General features: G+C 44.9%; 1 protein-coding gene across 1 annotated transcript in view; it reads left to right on the forward strand.

The window, feature by feature from the left end:
* The window catches only part of LOC126190632 (cytochrome P450 6k1-like), a 174,294-nt gene that overhangs the window by 105,229 nt on the left and 47,030 nt on the right, over positions 1-22,035 (forward strand). Inside the window, exon 4 of the mRNA XM_049931050.1 lies at positions 1,148-1,410. Within this exon, the coding sequence (XP_049787007.1) occupies positions 1,148-1,410 (263 nt within the window). The remainder of the gene's footprint in view (positions 1-1,147; positions 1,411-22,035) is intronic.

Consider the following 22,035-nt stretch of genomic DNA (forward strand, 5'->3'; position numbering starts at 1 on the left):
GGCCTTGACCAGACGCAGCTTATTTTCACCGACTGCCAGCCACTCCTCTTCCCATTGACGCATAACACGAAAACGCAAAAGGGAGGTAACAGCATGGAGGGGGACGGCACATTCAACAACATGAGGGAGGGAACATGCATCTTTGGCAGCCACATCCGCCAGTTCGTTTCCCCTAATACCCACGTGCCCCGGCACCCAGCTGAAAGAAACCTCGTTCCCCTGCCGTTGCAGGTGGAGTAGGGCATCGTGGATGTTCTGGACGACCGTATCCGCTGGGTACAAGTGTTGCATGGTCTGAAGGGCACTCAGGGAGTCAGAACAGATGAGAAACTTAAGACTGGGAACACATCTCATCTGCTCCAATGCCCGCAAGATCGCAAACAATTCGGCATCAAAGATGGTAAACGCTGCAGGAAGCCGTAACTTGACGACTCGATCAGGGAAAACAACAGCACAACCAACAGATTGGTTGGTTGGTTGGTTTGGGGAAGGAGACCAGACAGCGTGGTCATCGGTCTCATCGGATTAGGGAAGGAAGTCGGCCGTGCCCTTTCAGAGGAACCATCCCGACATTTGCCTGGAGTGATTTAGGGAAATCACGGAAAACCTAAATCAGGATGGCCGGACGCGGGATTGAACCGTCGTCCTCCCGAATGCGAGTCCAGTGTCTAACCACTGCGCCACCCCGCTCGGTCAACCAACAGAGTCCCCCTGTTTAGAGCCATCGGTAAATACTGGTACATGGTCGGGTTGCTGGTTTAAAATATCATAAAATAAGGAGGTAAAAACAAACGCAGGAGTGCAGCTCCTCCGGTACTCTGACAAGTCTAAGATCACTTTTAGGCGTTTAGCACTAAAAAGTCTTATAACAGCCCGTACTTCACAGTCAGCGGGACTCACACTTATCGGAGGCATCTTAAACACTCAGTACACAACGTAAACAAGGAAGAATCAGACTGTAATGGCGTCAGTGCGTAGATTAAGGTACAGGCTTTCATGTAAAAATAAAGTTATTGAGATATCATAGCACGTGTTTTTTTTAATTTCAAAACGCTACTTACGTGAGAAACACGCCTCGCGCATCGCTCGCCGCCCCTGTGTTTGTGGTAGCGAGAAGGCCGGCTGACGGGCGCCGCCCCTGCCGCAGACGATCGCGGACTGCGGCCGCGAGCTGTCGGCGGTGCTGGAGCAGGTGGCGGCGGGCGGCGCCCCCGCGGAGGTGCGCGACCTGGCGGCGCGCTTCACCACCGACGTCATCGTCTCCGTCGGCTTCGGCGTCGAGTCCGACAGCCAGCGCAACCCGGACGCCGTCTTCCGCAACTGGGGGAAGAAGGTGTTCGCGCCGGGGCTCAAGAGTAGCTTCGGCTTCCGTCTGCTCTTCCTCAGTCCCAAGATGTCAGAGTTCCTCAGGTACGTTGCAAATCACACACTGATCGGCCAGAACATTAAGACTACCGACCTACTATCGGAATAAAGCTGTCACCCGGTGAGGAGTGACTGCTAGGAAGAGACACACACGATGCACGTAGTGTCAGTCAGCTTGTTGTCCGCGTGTAGAATGGGCAAGTCTGGCCGATAGCCTGCAGGTTCGGCACAAGCATTTTGGAAACTGCACGACTTGTCGGGTGTACGGGGATTGCTGTGGTGAGTGTCTTCAACACGTGACGAAACCGAGGTCGAACCACGTCCAGGCGGTCACACCTCATAACACATGTCGGACGTCGTAGGCTACACTGACAAGTAAAATAGAACACGCGGCGAACTGCGGCACCGCTAACATCTCTGACTTTGCTGCTGGCCAGAGTACAAGTGTGTCTAAACACACAGCACGCTGAGCACTCCTAACGATGGGTCCGTGTAGCCGACGGCCCGTGCGTGTCCCAATGTTAGGACCGCGACATCGGCAGCTACGACCGACGTGGGCGCGTGGCCATCGGTAATGGACATTGCTACAGTGCCAGAGCGTCATTTTGTCAGATAAATCCCGATACCTTCTTCATCGTGTCGATGGAAGAGCCCGAATCGTTCGTCTTCCAGGGCAACAGCTCCTTGACACCTGTACTGTGGGATGGAGACAAGCTGGCGGCGGCTCCATTGTGACCTGATTCGAGTGGTCATCCGTGGATCCAGTGGAGCTCGTGGAAGGCACCGTGATCGCCAACGATTACGCTGCTTGCAGACCACGTACAGTCCTTCACGTTTCCCAATGGCAGCGGTATTTTTCGACAAGACAATGCGCCGTGTTACAAGCCTAGGACTGTGACGCAGTGGTTCGATGAACACAGGGGCGAGTTACAATTGACGTACTGGCATTCCAACTCGGCAGACTGAAAGTGGAATCAGGGTTCATCGCTTTCCTTCCCAGAGTTTACGGGAATTAGGCGACTTGAGTGATGTAGTGCCAGCTCCCTCCAGTGAACTACCAAGTCATTGCTTCCATGATACGACCCGTAGCCACTCTTATCCGTTCCTAAGTCGGAATAGATAGGTGGTCACAATGTTCTGACTGGTCAGTGTATTTTGTCAATAATTCGTCTCATTAGTTTCCTCAGTAGGCAATATAAGTAAAAATCTTCACGGTTATTTTAAAAACGCTTCAGTTATATGTAGTATATGAGAAAAGTAATGAGACTTATTGTTTATCTACCAAAGTCTTTATTTTTATAACCGACAGTATTGTCTCCTTCAGAGGAGTTCCCCTCGGCGGCTACACACGAGCGCAGTCCTTGTTCTGTCTTACTAGCAGCTCTGAAAGACTTCAGCTGGCAGAGTCTAAGCATTTTCGTCAGATTCTTTTGAATGTTCTCCATGACGCCGTTTTAAGACATTTTTCAATGCCAATGTTCCAAAAAGTCATAAAGACTCAGATCAGCTGAAAAGGTGGTTTGTGGGCAATAGGAACGCCTTTTGAGGTTAAAAACTCCTTCGTGGAAGTAGCCATGTGACATGGTGCGTTATCATCATGCAGCATCCACTTGTGTGCAATATCCGATCTCACTAGTTAGCGTTTTCCTGAGCCTTTCGTGGACATCTTCGTAAAACATTTCGTTGACTTTTTGTCACCCATCCTCCTCCTCGTTAAACGCGGATGTGATCTCACAAGAGCACCGACGTTTTCGTCGGTTTTTGATGTTGTTTTGTCTCCTTCAGCGAGGTTCATCTTCAATGTGTTCTCGGCCTTCCAGGAACGATCTGTGCCAGTGAAAACCTTGAGCCCTTGATAAGGAATCTTTCTCTAATGCATGTTCCAACTTTTCAAAGGTCACATCGCAGATTTCCCAAGTTTGACGCGAAACTTGCTCTAAATTCCACTATTCCATTTTCGTACCACACTACAAAAACACAACTTCACGGATGGCGCTCTCAAAAATGACGAGACGGCTGCATTGAGCTGAAACTCGGCCTGAACATTTGGAAGTGATGAACACACAGGTGTGCACAAGTAGAACAACACAGCGTTGCCAGATCGCTCACACTTATATCAGCCTTTTCTCACACACCTCGTACTTATAGCTTGAAACTTTCTAAATCTGTTACCACAACGAGTAAGACAGTGACTGCTCGTAAGTCTACGCTATCTTCTGTAATAATTTTTATAGCTGACTAGTTTGATACTGTGCTTTATTCCTTCCTACCTTTACTAATAATCTCTTATCTATTTACACCACAGCAGATGCCTCAGCAAACCGTCATTTCTTCCGCTAGTTCTAAACATTTTTTCCTCGTCTATTTTTGCCGTACCCCTCTACTTTATGCATCAGTCCGCTACACTCTTAATACCCCTTATGCTGCTGCGTTCTAAATGCTTCCATGTTGTTTTCCTGTGAACAATAGCCCACTTTTCAGTCACACATAATGCAATTGTCATGGTGTACAGTTTCCAAAACATTCCTCTATTCCATGTGAGTGTTTAATAGTCTCCCAGAAAAATTCTTTTATGCACAAACTTCTCTTTGCCTATAAACACCTACTTATGACAACACACTTAGCTTGACGATGATTTGTAGCATTTTTTCATACAGTAATTCATTTCAGTACTCAAAATATTTCGTTTTCTGCAGATCTGATTTGAAACATGTCGCTATTCGCCTACTAATGATCATTTTTGTCTTGGCATAGTGTCCCCTGCCAAGAAACAATTCCCTATTGCACCTTATGAATATTGTCCATTGCATTCAACAGAAGCCAGAATGTTTATGCTGGTTTTCAAGATAGGCAGCAGTACACGTTCGCTTTCTACTGTATGGCACAACGTCTGCCACTCTGCTCTCCTCCTCAGTCCATTGGTTTTCCTGTGTCTGTAGTAAATTGTCAGCATGCATCTCTCCACTGCCCGTTGAAAAGTTCTGCTTTTAAAAGGTTTCCGCATTAAGGGTCCACCATTCGCCGTCGAAACTGATGCCACACGCTGAGCGCGGACCTCCAGCTCAAGACACGTCACGGGGCTTGGATTTGAAAACGCCCTTTAGTTTACTGGCAGCGCTTTTAGTCATTCTTCCTTTTCTGCTGTCCATCCAGTCAGTTTTTTTAACTACTGCTAACGTAAAAACTCGTCAACTGGTTCTTTGGAATACATCCTTATTTTTACTACTGAGTTTCGATCTGTCGCTTGTGTACAACTCTATACTTCTTGTAAGTGTGTTAAAACTGTTTTCCTGGCCACTTCTTGGCGCATCGCCTGTTGGCTTCAACCACGGGATCTCCGGCCGACGTTTAGTTAACGATTTTTCTGACAATTTGCCAGCACGAGAAGCTTCAACCTGCAACCGCCACCAGGGTTAATCTTTCATAATGCCAGATCTCGTGCTGACGAAACATCTGAAAAATTATTAAACAGCCCGTCGGCAATAGTAGCCGAGACAAAAGCAAACAATCGACAATTTCTTTCTCATTCGTTGTGGACGCTTCCGCAAACCGAACCTGATTCAGGTATGAGTCTTCATCCTCCTTTAAGGATCTAAGAACGTCTTTTGAGACTTCTGAGAATAGATTTGGTTAGACGGAAGCTCCTTTTGCAGTTAATCCTTCAGTTTTTATTTTATCTCTGTCCGTACACATTGTAATGGAAGCTTTGGGACTCAATTTCAAAATCAGTCACATTTATTTCAGCCCAACGAATTTCTTTGCTTGCCATGCCATTTCCACCTGGCGCCTCAGTTGGACCAGCGTTCGTGCTGGACGTGCAGACCGCGTCAGACGACGCTTCATCCAGTCCCAAACATGCTCAATGGGGGACAGATCCGGAGATCTTGCTGGCCAGGGTAGTTGACTTACACCTTCTAGAGCACGTTGGGTGGCACGGGATACATGCGGACGTGCATTGTCCTGTTGGAACAGCAAATTCCCTTGCCGGTCTAGGAATGGTAGAACGATGGGTTCGATGACGGTTTGGATGTACCGTGCGCTATTCAGTGTCCCCTCGACGATCACCAGTGGTGTACGGCCAGTGTAGAAGATCGCTCCCCACACCATGATGCCGGGTGTTGGCCCTGTGTGCCTCGGTCGTATATAGTCCTGATTGTGGCGCTCACCTGCACGGCGCCAAACACGCATACGACCATCATTGGCACTAAGGCAGAAGCGACTCTCATCGCTGAAGACGACACGTCTCCATTCGTCCCTCCATTCACGCCTGTCGCGACACCACTGGAGGCGGGCTGCACGATGTTGGGGCGTGAGCGGAAGACGGCCTAACGGTGTGCGGGACCGTAGCCCAGCTTCATGGAGACGGTTGCGAATGGTCCTCGCCGATACCCCAGGAGCAACAGTGTCCCTAATTTGCTGGGAAGTGGCGGTGCGGTCCCCTACGGCACTGCGTAGGATCCTACGGTCTTGGCGTGCATCCGTGCGTCGCTGCGGTCCGGTCCCAGGTCGACGGGCACGTGCACCTTCCGCCGACCACTGGCGACAACATCGATGTACTGTGGAGACCTCACGCCCCACGTGTTGAGCAATTCGGCGGTACGTCCACCCGGCCTCCCGCGTGCCCACTATACGCCCTCGTTCAAAGTCCGTCAACTGCACATACGGTTCACGTCCACGCTGTCGCGGCATGCTACCAGTGTTAAAGACTGCGATGGAGCTCCGTATGCCACGGCAAACTGGCTGACACTGACGGCGGCGGTGCACAAATGCTGCGCAGCTAGCGCCATTCGACGGCCAACACCGCGGTTCCTGGTGTGTCCGCTGTGCCGTGCGTGTGATCATTGCTTGTACAGCCCTCTCGCAGTGTCCGGAGCAAGTATGGTTGGTCTGACACACCGGTGTCAATGTGTTCTTTTTTCCATTTCTAGGAGTGTAACTTAAATTAATGATCATTTCATGAATGTCAGCTAGTATTCACATTTGGACTTTGTGACAAAATGCTTTGTTCAAAATTTCTTTAACACTGAGAGCTACTAAGGAAGTAGCTGGGCTAGGCTAAGGAGAGACCCGAATCCCACGAGAGCTGCAGGCCTCTAGGCCAGAGGCACCTCACTGTCCCAGTACTCGCTCCGTTTATTTTCATTTCCCACAGTGGTCGGGCTAATACTTTATCTGTTACCATTACTGTGTTTTGTGTGATACTGAACAACGTCAAGAACCTAGTTCGTCAAAACTTTATTCAGTCAAAAATTTCGACGTCCCTCTTTTGGCCTGGGTGCCATGTATCAGCCGTTCGCCTTAACAGTCGGCAACCCATCAGACACTGAAGTATCAAGGGTTTGCATATGTACGAGGTGTTGCCTCCCCGGACTGCGTCTATCGCAAAGACGTCAGACGGCAGCACAAGCGCCACCAGAGATCCTCCGTCTACGGACCTATTTCCTCCGCCGTGTCACACCTGCAGAACTGGATCGACACGAGTTTCTCCGCGCCTCTGCTATATAGGGCAGCGCAAGCCAATACTGCGGCAGTTCGCTCCACGGAAGCTCTGGGCCAATTCATTCACCGGCTCTTAGCAGCCCATCACTCTTAGAGCCCGGTCGGAAGCCACCACAGGGACCCCTACGAATTTCCAGCGATATCCCTTTACCTACCTGTCGTACAAATACGCCGAACGCTTAACCTCCGTCGTTACGGATTATTAGTGTCATAGTTTTCACGTCCCACTACGTTTATTCACTCTGTGTTCCGGCGCATACCTGTGTGTGTCTGGAAGGTTGTATTATTTTTATTGAGAATAGTTTGTTGCTAAAACACCATATATTTACTGTAGGAATGGATGTTGATACATGAGCGTAGTTTACATCAGCCACAATAATTATTGCTGTACCGACGGTAATTAAGGTATTCAGATGATTAGCTACGTTATATGAAACTAAGTTCAAGATTAACCACCGTTACGTCGTACAGGGTGTTTCAAAAATGACCGGTATATTTGAAACGGCAATACAAACTAAACGAGCAGCGATAGAAATACACCGTTTGTTGCAATATGCTTGGGACAACAGTACATTTTCAGGCAGACAAACTTTCGAAATTACAGTAGTTACAATTGTCAACAACAGATGGCGCTGCGGTCTGGGAAACTCTATAGTACGATATTTTCCACATATCCACCATGCGTAGCAATAACATGGCGTAGTCTCTGAATGAAATTACCCGAAACCTTTGACAACGTGTCTGGCGGAATGGCTTCACATGCAGATGAGATGTACTGCTTCAGCTGTTCAATTGTTTCTGGATTCTGGCGGTACACCTGGTCTTTCAAGTGTCCCCACAGAAAGAAGTCACAGGGGTTCATGTCTGGCGAATAGGGAGGCCAATCCACGCCGCCTCCTGTATGTTTCGGATAGCCCAAAGCAATCATACGATCATCGAAATATTCATTCAGGAAATTAAAGACATCGGCCGTGCGATGTGGCCGGGCACCATCTTGCATAAACCACGAGGTGTTCGCAGTGTCGCAGAGCCGCTACAAATTCACGAAGAATGTCCAGATAGCGTGATGCAGTAATCGTTTCGGATCTGAAAAATGGGCCAATGATTCCTTTGGAAGAAATGGCGGCCCAGACCAGTACTTTTTGAGGATGCAGGGACGATGGGACTGCAACATGGGGCTTTTCGGTTACCCATATGCGCCAGTTCTGTTTATTGACGAAGCCGTCCAGGTAAAAGTAAGCTTCGTCAGTAAACCAAATGCTGCCCACATGCATATCGCCGTCATCAATCCTGTGCACTATATCGTTAGCGAACGTCGCTCGTGCAGCAATGGTAGCGGCGCTGAGAGGTTGCCGCGTTTGAATTTTGTATGGATAGAGGTGTAAACTCTGGCGCATGAGACGATACGTGGACATTGGCGTCATTTGGACCGCAGCTGCAACACGGCGAACGGAAACCCGAGGCCACTGTCGGATCACCTGCTGCACTAGCTGCGCGTTGCCCTCTGTGGTTGCCGTATGTGGTCGCCCTACCTTTCCAGCACGTTCATCCGTCACGTTCCCAGTCCGTTGAAATTTTTCAAACAGATCCTTTATTGTATCGCTTTTCGGTCCTTTGGTTACATTAAACCTCCGTTGAAAACTTCGTCTTGTTGCAACAACACTGTGTTCTAGGCGGTGGAATTCCAACACCAGAAAAATCCTCTGTTCTAAGGAATAAACCATGTTGTCCACAGCACACTTGCACGTTGTGAACAGCACACGCTTACAGCAGAAAGACGACGTACAGAATGGCGCACCCACAGACTGCGTTGTCTTCTATATCTTTCACATCACTTGCAGCGCCATCTGTTGTTGAAAATTGTAACTACTGTAATTTCGAAAGTTTGTCCGCCTGAAAACGTACTGTTGTCCCAAGCATATTGCAACAAACGGTGTATTTCTATCGCTGCTCGTTTAGTTTTTATTGCCGTTTCAAATATACCGCTCATTTTTGAAACACCCTGTAGCAAACCTTTGTTGTTCTTTACCTGTCAGTTATTATTTCTCATCAAGCTTCTCCCCGTGTGAGATATAGCAGTTCGCATACCAAAATTTTTGGGAAAAATTTTAAAGATGGTGAGGAATATAGATTGAGGCAGCTGGTAATCCATTTTTCGGTCAGTCTTTTTAAAAGGAGCATAGTCACCTTTTTTGTGTTTCGATTGGGTCATTTTTCTACTGGTATGTCATGATTGTGAAATACAAGGGTTGCATTTTTTCTTCAACAATTCTTTACTGAACATGATGAGTATTACAGACACGAAATAATAGTGTTTTATCTACACACCACTTTTTCCACGTAATCTCCATCCCGTTCCATCGCCTGCCTCCAGCCCGAAACAAGAGGTGTGTGTATGGCCTGTCGGTATCAGTTCCTGTCCTGGTGGCTCAGCCAGTGCTTCACTTTGTCAAGCAGCTCCTCATCGTCCTCAAAATACAGTATCTTCCACAAATGGCATCCTTTAATGTCACAAACAAGTGGAAGTCCGAAGTGGCTATGTCAGGGCTGTAGGGTGGATGGGGTAACACGGTCTAACCCTTTTTGCGATGTGTTCAGCAGTCCTCTGGTTTGTGTGGGGCCGAGCGATATCGTGTTGCAGCAAAACGTCTCCTGGCTTGCTGTGGCGCCGAAGCCGCCGGAAGCGCGCCTTGAGTTTTGTTAATGTGTTGACCTACGCTTCTGAATTAATGGTACCGCCTCTTGGCGTCACACCAATGAGAATCACACCCTTACAGTCCCAGAACACGGTGATGATGACCTTACCGGTGGAAGCAGTTGCTCTGAATTTTTTCTTCCATCGGCTTTCGTTTTGTTTCGGGTTGAAAGTGGTGAACCCAGGTTTCATCACCTGTAACAATCCGGGACAAGAGAGCCTCCCCATCAGCTTCAAGAAGTTGCAACAAATCAAGACAAATGTTATTTTTGTGCGATTTGTGATCCACCGCTAGACACCGCGGGACCCATCACGCACACACTTTTGAATAGCCAAGAGTGCGGACAAATTGCCTCCAAATTGCCTTTGCTGATTGACAGATGCAGCGGCACTGTCGAATCTAATGCGTCTGTCCTCGCGAATCACGACATCAGCTCACTGCAACATGTCAGGTGTGAGAGTCGTGGATGGTCTCCCCCGCTGCAAACCGTGGAGCTCCACCGAACCGCCTTCTGATGACCTCACCCTCCGTGCCCAGCGACTAACTGTACTTGTGTCGACAGCTTTGCGCAAGCGTTTTTGAAGATTCCGCACAGTTTCTTTCCCTGCAGTATAAATTCAATGACTTCACATTGCTTGTAACGTACATCACCTACAGAAGCCATTTTGAAACTGTGCTGCAGCTACGCTATCTATCGGAAGTGACGGAAACTTGGCGCGCTCACTCAGGAGACTTCAGATAACACACACGTAACGTTTTCGCATTCGTAGCATTGTTTCTGGCTGAGGAAAAAAAATGAGGTGCATTCCTTTCTGGGCATCCCTCGTACTAACACAGATTATTTACAGAACTATGGAAAAAGAGAAGCATTCTGAGGAGAAGATCAGTTTTGATTTCGAAGAAACGTCAGCCTCCATAGTTGAGTGTTCAGCTCGGCAGAACACGATGCGAAAGACCCGAGGTCGAATTCCGGTCAGGTCGAAGATTTTCTCCGCTCTGGGATTGTGTGTTGCGTTGTCTTCATCATCATTTCATTCTCGTTGACACCAAAGTCGCCGAAATGACGTCAACTAAGAGGAGACGGAGGAAGCAGGTCCGCGGCACGTGACGCTTGTCGCGCCGCCTGCCGTCCTTATGATCGGTGCAGTCTGGGGAGGCAACGCCGTGTACATATGCACAACCCTGACGTTTCAGTTGCTGAGTTTCTGAAGTGAGGCCGATCCCTTTAAGGCAAACAGCGGGGACATGTCAGAAACATATTCACGATCTCATTAACATGCAACTTACCTCGAACTCTCACATGTCGCCCTAACTGTAAAACGGTCACACTCACTAGTCTACCAATGTTAGTCACTCAAATCCACTGGCTCCCACTTTCCCATTCTCGCTCACTCATTCAACCCAACTCATTGTCATACCTCTTTGTGTCTCTCTAACTATCACTGTTTCCTATCCCAGAGCCACAGTCTGCTTCGTTCTGTCCTACTACTAATGTCTCCTCCCACTGTCATTGTTTCCCTCCTTCTCTCTCTTAATGCTATTATCTCATTCATTGCATCTCAATGTCGCTGTCTCTTCTCGTTGACGGAAGTATGTGGTTATAGGTGAATAAAAGTTTGTGCATAAAAGGATTTTCGTTGGGAGACGATTAAATACTGACATGGAGGACAGAAATAAATTTTGGAAACTGATGCCATGACCATTGCACTAAATGCAACTCAAACGTGGGCTATCGTTCAGAGGAAAAGAACGTGGACGCATTTAGAATGCAGAAGCATGAAGGATACTATGAGTGAAGAGGACTGATGCATAAAGTACAGGGCGTACTGGAAAAAAAGTTGACGAAAAATTTTATGGAAAAATTAGTTGAAGTAATGACGGTTTTCTGAGAAATCTGCTGTGATGTAAATAGATAAAAGATTAGTAAAGGTAGGAAGGAATAAAGCACAGTATCAAATATGTCAGCACTAAAAATAACTGCAGAAGATAGCGTAGATTTACCTGCAGTCACTCGCTTACTCGTTGCAGGACATATTTAGAGAGCTTCAAGTCACAAGTACGAGGAGGTGCGTGGCAAAACTAATGAGACTGGCGACACTGTGAGCCATCTGTTCCGCCTGTGTAGGCCGGAAAGCGTCATCAGTGAAGATGTATTTTTTTTGTGTGGTACGAAAATGGAACAATGAAATTAAGAACAAAGTTATTCAATCATGTTTCGTGTTAAGAGTGGGAAATCTGAAAAGGCCAAACAGGCGTTGGGAATATTCCTTATCAAGGACTCAGATTTTTCGCAGGCACAAATCATTTTTGGAAGGCCGAGAACACGTTGAAGATGAACGTTGCACAGGGAGCCCTTCAACTTCAAAAACCGACGAAAACGTCGAACGTGTGCATGCTCTTGTGAGATCAAACCTATGCTTAACGGTGAGGATGTTGGGTGACAAACTGTCAGCCAAGTATTTTACAAACATATCCTCGAAAGTCTCATGAAAAGTGTGGATCGAACGAGATGGAACATTACAAACAAGAGAATGCTGCGCATGGCGACTTTCATCATGGAAGTTTTGGCCTCAAAAGGCATTCATGTTGTCCAAAAGCACCCATCTTCATCTGATACGAGTCCGTGTGACTTCTTTGTTTTCTCGACATTGAAGAATATCTTAAAAGGACGTCATTCTGAAACTCTAGAGAGCATTCGAAAAAAATGCGACCGAAATGTTTAAAAGCTCAACCTGTTGAAGCTTTTCAGAGCTGCTTCCAGGACTGGAAACGGAGGACCACGTGACTCTCTTCCTCGTTTTCACTGCCATAGACTCTGCCTCTCATTACTGCTACCTCCCACGCACTTCCACTGTCTCCTCCACTGTACTCTTACTGTCAACTGTGTTCCACAGCCACTCTTTGTCTCACACTTCCATAGTCCCCTCCTCTCTTTCTATACCACAACCACTGTCTACTATCGTCCACTATTTATTCCTTTTCCATCTCTTTTTCATTGGCACTGTCTCTTGGTCTTTCAGGATGAAAGAGCACGCGTGACAAAATTTTTGTAGATATTTTTAAACATATTGAGGAAGTAGAATAAGGCAGCTGGTGCCCAACTTTTCAGTCAGTCTTTCAAACGGAAGCTTAATTGCCTTTTTTGTTCTCTAATAGGATCATTCCCTTATTTTCCCTGTTACAGCAGGGCATGTCTTCATATCAAAAGACATTTAAGCGTCAGTTAAAATTTGGATGTTTCGCTTATGTGAAATCTAAACAACGCGAAAACTAATTTCATAGCTCAGACCGGATTTTACGTGTACAAAAATTCTGCATGTGCAACGTGAGTTCCCCAGAACCCTTTTGATGATAATGGAGACATTTGTCCTCTAGCCATCTCTGCTTAGCTGTTTTCACTTCTTGCCAAAGCTTTTCCTTTCATTGATTAAATTCAATATCTCATATGATATCCAAGGATTTCCCTGGGCCCTGTCTTTTTACCTATTTGCTCCCTTCACTATTTCTTGTGTTAAAGCCACCCATTCTTATCTATTGTATTCCTTCCTTCCTTTTCACTCAACCGTTGTCTAATGTTCCCTTTGAAATTACCAGCAGCCTCTGGTTCCTTCATCACGTCCATTTCCTGTCTTCTTAATTTTCAACCTTTTTGAAATTTCTTGAGTTTTCATTTGCACTTCAGAACCACAGAGTCCACATCTGCCCCTGGAAATGTCTTTGAGCTTGAAACAATCTCTTTGTTTCAGTTAATAATAATATTAAAGTCTCTTCCATGCTTTTTATACAAAGTCTTAGCGAACTAATATCTGCTCAAATTAAACAAGGAATAGTAAGGAAAAAATTTACTTGTACACAGTCGAAGCACTCACCAACGAAGCTGTTAGGAAAAGTATCCCTGAAAACTGAAAAAACGAAATGAGAATGTACAGCGCATAACGAGTAAATATTGAAAAATAAAGTACTTGTAGAAAATTCTCTGCAGCAAATGATCATTTCATTGAATAACAGCACTAATAGTCATTTCAAACACCAGGTCGGCGTAAGGGATATTTGGCACTACAAAGAAAATCTCAGACAGATTCCGTTTGTAGTGGCGGTTTAAGTGCCTGCCTAGCAAAACTGTATTTTTGGACATTTTAACTATTATCAGTAACTGAGTGCAAATGAAATTTATCTGAGACCTCATGATTTGCCACACTATAGAAACATCTCTTACCGTTTGCAACATAACCTGGTGGAACACTGAGGTCTGTATTTTGTATCACTATTAATGTTTGCCGCGCGGGGTGCCGCGTGGTCAGGGGCGCCTTGTGGCGGTCCGCGCGGCTCTCCCCTGTCCTCCCTCGGGCATGGGTGTGTGTGTTGTCCACAGCGTAAATTAGTTTAAATTGGATTAAGTAGTGCAGGGGCGGGCAGGATTTCTGCACGTGTGCGGTGCACATGCACGTGTGCAGTTAACAGGCGTTCTGCGTGCACACAGGGGCAAGCTGGCCACCCGCTTCTCACCCCTCCCCACCATACCGTCTCTCCGCTTCTTCCCCTGTAATGCATTTTGTTTCCTGGCCTGCTTTATTAAATGAAGGAATAAGGTTAGTAGGAGTGCTTAACAGAAATCATGGTTTGAAAGAGTACCTATTACCTACGATACGTTTTATTTAATTATCACAGGTGGAGTTTACAATACTTTTAATGTCTGGAACAAAATTTCTACATACAGACAAACCGAAACAGTTACGTAAATTTTCATTACTGATGTTTGCTCTTAACCGAGACTTATTAATTTTAATAACAGAAAAAATCTCTCACAAAAGTATGTCAAGCCCAACATTGACTATCTTCACGGCTTCACGACGGAGACGAAGAAACTCTTGCTGTGGAAAGTCGTGATAAAAATCTATTACACGTCTTGCCAAAAGGAACTTGTCTCTCAGACGAGAATTACACTGTAGATCTATTAATTCCATTTGCAAACTGAGATGAATATCATCTACAGAAACCAGATTCTCTCGAGAACTATTCAAAACCTTGGGATAAGTAAGATATATCCCCAAACCGCTTGAGAAATTCCTCTTTTATTGCACTAAGAACGGCAACATACTGAAATTTATTATAATGGCGTTCAATATTAAACTTCCGCTCACCAGCGACAATACTGTCACATATTATACATTTCCAATTTTCTCGTTTTTCCACAGAGAACAATTGATTCTCCCATTCCTTTTTAAAAGATAGCAAATCTCCAATTCTCCGTTTCCTTGATTCACTCTGCAATTTACGGTTACTGAAATACAACGTTCACTACGTAGTGGTCGCTTCGCTTCAACGTCCGCAGCTTAGCCTGGTACTACACTGCCGCAACCTGCAGGCTGTCGGCACTGTCCCGTTCGACGATTGCACGCGAGCAGCACACGTGCAGCGCTGTGTGCTCATGAGCCGCGTGCAGCGTTTGCCCGCCCCTGAAGTAGTGTGTAAGCTTAGGGACCGATGACCTAAGCAGTTTTGGTCCCATAAGATCTTACCACAATTTTAAAAAAATTTAAATTATTAATGTTTCTTCCAAATTGATGAGCTAAGATTCTTCACGTTCATTAGCGGACATAACTTTTGTTATGTCCGAAATTAATAGAACTTTTGAGCATAAAATGTCGTATGAGGGTACTGACAGACACTAAATGTTTCTCACAGTGTAGCTGAATAGGCGGCGACTTAGCCACTGACACGCGAGCGCAGCATCGCGCCTCACATTTCACTCGAGTTATCTCGCGCTACAAGTCTCTGACGGAGTTACAGTTAAGAGCATATGAAAATTCGATGAATTTTAATATTTCTGTGGAATAATGTTTTCAGCTGAACCCAATAACAAACAGTTTCCCACTCATCAGAATTTAGCTGACGCCATCAGTGAATGAAGTTTCGTAAACTTTCCATATATCATCTTAAAATTTTGTTGCCGTAACTGAAACTAAAATGAAAGCAACGTGCACCTCATCCGGAAAACAGTGAATCAAGTACCATCTCTGTATGTTGAATAGTTGGTGCAGTCGACTGTGCTGAGAGCAATGTAAGATTACGCAGGGTGAACATTAATAAAACCGACACACTGCGAGGACGGATTCCAGACTGGAAATGGGGAAAAGTGGACCAGTGAGTATGTGTCGGGAAGTGCATCGTTGCCGCGGTAGGTGGCGCTGACGAATTACGATTCCTCTGACCACCTGCCGGGAGTTCCTCGTGTGTTGCAGGCTGTGTGACTGAAGCAGCGTACCGTAAGCAGCGGAATGGCCCGGTATTCACGTAGGGAACAGGCCGAGGTGGTGTCTGTGTACGACCAAGCAGAAGAAAACGATCGAGAGGCAGCACTGCTACCATAACAAGCACCCTCACAGACACCAACCACATCACACGACGTTTCAAATGGTTCAAATGGCTCTGAGCACTATGTCACGTAACGCCTGAGGTCATCAGTCCCCTAGAACTTAGAACTACTTAAACATAACTAAGCTAAGAACATCACACACATCCATGCCCGAGGCAGGAGTCGAACCTGCGACCGTAGCGGTCACACTACATTTCAAGCCCGCCGTGTGGTTCTAGACGCTGCAGTCCGGAACGGTGGACTGCTGCGGTCGCAGGTTCGAATCCTGCCTCGGGCATGGATGTGTGTGATGTCCTTAGGTTAGTCAGGTTTAAGTAGTTCTACGTTGTAGGGGACTGATGAAAGAAATGGCTCTGAGCACTATGGGACTCAACGTCTGAGGTCATCAGTCCCCTAGAACTTAGAACTACTTAAACCTGACTAACCTAAGGACATCACACACATCCATGCCCGAGGCAGGATTCGAACCTGCGACCGTAGAGCCTAGAACCGCACGGCCACTCCGGCCGGCAGGGACTGATGACCTAAGATGTTAAGTCCCATAGTGCTCAGAGCCATTTGAACCATTTCAAGACCCTTTTTGTTGCTTGTGTGTTCATGGGTTCTTCCAGACAAACGAACATGCTGGGAAGCGGCGCATGTGCGTGCATCAAATTTGGAGGGCCGGGTTCTACAGGGTAAGACAAGTGGCCCGCCAACGTGGTGCGAGCAAAAGTACGGTTATATGTGTATCCTGCGTGACAACCGCTACTATCCCCATCACCTGCAACGAGAGCAAGGGTTATCAGCAGCGGATTTCCCTCTACGGGAAGGATAAGTTCTGGTACAAGTAACAGTTCTACAGTTAGAGGCAAAGCGGCAGAGTGTACCACGCCCTTGCTTTGTCTGAACCAATGCCGTTTACCTCAGAAGTCTTTCTCTATTGAGGAGAGAGAGAGATATCGTAACACATATAATATTTCCTTAGTTAGCTTACAGGAAATGACTTATTAATTTGGGTATTGTTACGCTGTTGATGTATTAAGTCCGAAGGCAGATTTGGAATAACTGTCCACGCTAACCTATCCTGAGCATAACCACTGAAAACTACATCCACTTGAGCCAGCCGCGGTGGCCGTGCGGTTCTAGGCGCTCCAGTCCGGAGCAGCGCTGCTGCTGCGGTCGCAGGATCGAATCCTGCCTCGGGCATGGGTGTGTGATGTCCTTAGGTTAGTTAGGTTTAAGTAGTTCTAAGTTCTAGGGGACTGATGACCACAGCAGTTGAGTCCCATAGTGCTCAGAGCCATTTGAACCTACATCCACTTGAATCAGTTTACTGTATTCAAGCCTTCATCTCTTTCCATAATTTTAACCCCCCCCCCCCCTCTCCCACCCTCCTCCCACTATTACTTCCAATACCTCACTAACTTTTCTTTGGTAGGTCAGGATGTATCTTATCTACTGATCCCTTATTAGTTCGACCCATCCAACATTCAGCATAGTTCTATAGCACCACACATCAAAAACTTCTTTTTCTCTTATTGTCTGAACTTATTATCGCCCATGTTTCACTTCTGTACTCAAAGTTGTGTTAAATATTAAGAAATTTCAAATTTTCACGTATACTTTTCTTGATATTGCCATTCGGCATTTAAATTCTTTCTACCTCAGCTGTCGGCTGCCCGGCTGCCCAAATAGCAAATCGCTCCTACTAGTTTTGAGTTTATTTCCTAACCTAATTCCTGTAGTAGCGTTTGATTTAAATCGACTGCTTTAATTTACCCTTGTTTTACATTTATTGATGATCATCTTGTAACTTGGATATTACTTGCACGAAATGGGCAGAAGTAATTTGACATTCATTAAACAAAAGTTCACAGTTTGCGGATGTGTAAATTAAATGTGCATAAAGTGATACACTGGTTGTATGAGAACAGATGACTTATTGTAAAAATGTACTCATTCCAACAAAAGAGCTGAGAAACTGCATAATGGAAACTTTCTATCAACGATAAAGACAACTAAAAAATTATTGTGAGGGATCGTCGAAACATAAGCGAAAATACATCTGAGGGCAGAATATAGCAACATGTGCCAATCATCATCACTGCTGAGAAAAGTAGTCAGATGCTCACTCGACGGTCGAAAGGAGGTGTAAGACTCATGCATAGAATCGATCACTGGTTACTTGGGAGCGAGATCTTCTGTTTGAGGAAAAGAAGCAGTCAAGAGGTCAGAATGAAGCGAATATAGAATTCACCAATTTAGTAACTTTTATCTATGCGTTTATGACTTAAATTTTACGCATATGGGTATTTGAAAATAAAATGAAAGAAACAATAGCTAATGCTTCAAAGCTAAAAGATTTTATTCATTTTTCGGCTGTTTAACTTACTATGGTGAAAGTTTTTTAAGAAATTATAGTTGAATGAGACTTTCAGTCCTAAGCTGAAACATTAGTTATTGACAACAGCACCAAATATACGAGCACTTGCAGAGATACTATTGTTTTGATGGAAAACTTTTTAAAAAATATTCTTGTATTTACCTTGCAAGCAGCAGATAAATGTTACCATTTCGAGAATCGTTTCTGAGTGAAAGATGAGGAGGAACACAGATCCGACTATCTAAATCTTGAAAAGAAACGAAACACTTCGTTTGTAACATACGTCAATGAATTTCCAACTGAAATTCAATGTGAAGAAGCCAACGAACACTCGAGCATGTCGATATCTTAAGAATTTCAGAGTTTGTTATAGGTATTTTGAGGAGACAGCAATCTAGAGAGTATTACACTTCACTTTCAGAATTAACTAAAGTCTCTCTTGTTCAAACACCATCTCATGAAGTATCTTCCAGTGCTCGATGGCCTATCCGTATTGCAAGGTGCAAGGGGACACATATTTATTGATTGAAAATGCTCGGTGATCGGTGATTAATCTGCACTACAACCACAAGCAGAGAATTAAATTTCTGCTATTTGTATTTTACGTGTCAGTGTGTATATCGAAGCACGTTTCTGAGCTGTTTGTAAAGCCAGAGCACCGTCTTCGATTTCAGTGTCATTCAAATCTTAATAAATGTCATATTGATCGCGATATCTCTTACGCGAGTTTATAAAACTGTAAGATTATTTGTGTTAGTTATCTCCTGTTCCGTTCCCTTGCCTACTTTTGAACCGAAGTAGTCTCCTGAATAAAAACTGAAAATGAGCAATGCACTGAGTCGTGACAAAGATATTGAAAGCATTCGTGTAGGAGTCAGTCATATTGCGATATTTGTCAGTGTATTTTTAATGCAGTAAGAAAAAATGGAAATGATCGTATGGCATTGTTGGACGGGAGGCCCCATTCGGGGTAGTAAGAGTATTTCTCACTATATTTAATTTGTGTGACATATACCTTAAGACAGATTGTTCAGAGTGGCATGAAAATGAAAATTTCGTAAACGCTAGCTGTTAAACTGGAAGTTGTAAACGATCAAGCTGAGAGGGGCTTCAAGCTCAATAAAAAATTCACAAAAAACTATAAACGAGATCATCATGTTCTCCAGGTTGTATTTGAACTTTCTAGGGCATAATTTGACATTTTATCCAACAACGAGAATTTTTTAAAGCAAATCAGATTTTCTCGTCGTATTTGCTCCCAAACATGATGTAAAGTAGGTTTAGAGACTGTGTTAGTAAAGTTAATACAGGAATAACAATGATTAAGTTCAAAGGAATGAAATAATTGGTTCATAGTTATATTGCTCAAGTATTTCTGAGCGATAGTTTTTCAAATAAAAAATAAATATGATGTGTATGAGATTTTTGCAGATATAGCAGCATGGGACCATGTCTTCCCCTTATCCTATGGACCCTAGATTCCACTCAACTCATTTTCTGTGGGGTGGACCCAATCAGTGGGTTGCACTAAGCAAAAGTCGTGTCTGAAAAATGAAAAGTCACCCTATGGCAACACCAAGGAGTTGCACATCGTACTTACTCAGCAAGAATATCACATAGTTACTCCTTCTTCAGATCCCTAACAGATAACTGCAGTCAATGACAGTTTGCAAATACCTGACGACACAATGAAACCGCAACAGATAAGAGGAAAATAATAGCCTCAAACGAGATGTGTTCCCATGGTAATTCACTGTAAAAGCTACAGATTAATACAAAGTTTTGAATTCACTTCTGATGTAATAATAACGTTATTCCTATCATTTATACATTTCCGATAGCGTGGAGATCTAAATTCGCATTATTTTTCGCCTGCCTCAGTCCTTACAGACCTGAATTTATCCTGGTGGAAAGAAAATTTTTATTTATATGGTAATGCACTTAAGCGATTTTTTAATGATTTCATATGCAAAATTTATACAAAAATATGTACTCCATTTTTAAAATGTACTTTGTTCACTTGGCTTCATTTTCTGGACTCAAATAACTGATTACGAAATATTCTCTATCATAATAAACAGTAAGATGATCATCCAATAACTACAATGCTAAATAACAAAAACAATATTCAGTCTCACAGTGGACTACAGCGAACCAACCAGATCCATGTGTTCTGTAGGTCACGAGCTGATGTGTACTGCTACACTGACTCGCTGGTATTTTCACAGTGACGCCCAAGGATTGGCAGCACTTGCTCATTATCAAAAGGCTGAACATTCGCGAATGTGTACCTCAGGTTTCCAGTGGTAAGAAATACTTATGTTGCAACTAAATCAGTAAAAGTTGATACACACAATTGTAGCCAGAGGATCTTGGAAGTGTTATTTTTCTTAGGAAATCCAGATGTAAATAAAGAACGGTTCATCTCATCAGCGTAGCCAGATAGCGGATTTTTATGGGTTCAGACCTATCCCGGAATATGCACAAAGCTAAAAGTAAAGGAGAAATTATCTTAAAAATGAGTATTTTTTTAATTGTTTATTTTAAGGAACGTTATGTAGGATGAGGCAAGACTAGTGTCAGCAATATGATAAGTCTGCTGTTCGTCTACATTTACTTTTCTACCTTTACATGACATCTGAAATAGCTGGGAACTGACCAGTTTGTGGCAAAAATGTATAAGATGGAAGTTGTGGAGCATCAGTTTCTCTTTTTTAGAAGTCTAAGAAAGAGACGAAAAACAAAGTAAATGACCTCATTTAGCAGCTTAATAGACATCGCCAGCATCAAGATAATGCAATGATGAGTAAAACGTAGCGACGAAGTAATTGGCCCCTCTTGTGTCGCCGGCCGGAGTGGCAGAGCGGTTCTAGGCGCTACAGTCTGGAAGCCGCACTACCACTATGGTCGCAGGTTCGAATCCTGCCTCGGGCACGGATGTGTTTGATGTCCTTAGGTTAGTTAGGCTTAAGTACACTACTGCCCATTAAAATTGCTACACCACGAAGATGACGTGCTACAGACGCGAAATTTAACCGACAGGAAGAAGATGCTGTGATATGCAAGTGATTAGCTATTCAGAGCATTCACACAAGGTTGGCACCGGTGGCGACACCTACAACGTACTGACATGAGGAAAGTTTCCAACCGATTTCTCATACACAAACAGCAGTTGACCGGCGTTGCCTGGTGAAACGTTGTTGTGATGCCTCGTGTAAGGAGGAGAAATGCGTACCATCACGTTTCCGACTTTGATAAAGCTCGGATTGTAGCCCATCGCAATTGCTGTTTATCGTATCGCGACATTGCTGCTCGCGTTGGTCGAGATCCAATGACTATTAGCAGAATATGCAATCGGTGGGTTCAGGAGGGTAATACGGAACGCCGTGCTGGATCCCAACGGCCTCGTATCACTAGCAGTCGAGATGACAGGGGTCTTATCCGCATTGCTGTAACGGATCGTGCAACCACGTCTCGATCCATGAGTCAACAGATGGGGACGTTTGCAAGACAACAACCATCTGCGCTAACAGTTCGACGACATTTGCAGCAGCAGAGACTATCAGCTCGAAGCCCTTGGCTGCGGTTACCCTTGACGCTGCATCACAGACAGTAGCGCCTGCTAAGCTGGGTGCACGAATGGCAAAACGTCATTGTTTCGGATGAATACAGGTTCTGTTTACAGCATCATGATGGTCGCATCCGTGTTTGGCAACATCGCAGTGAACGCACAT

The sequence above is a fragment of the Schistocerca cancellata genome, chromosome 6, assembly GCF_023864275.1.
Source record: "Schistocerca cancellata isolate TAMUIC-IGC-003103 chromosome 6, iqSchCanc2.1, whole genome shotgun sequence".
In the NCBI taxonomy this organism is placed as follows: Eukaryota; Metazoa; Arthropoda; class Insecta; order Orthoptera; family Acrididae; genus Schistocerca; species Schistocerca cancellata.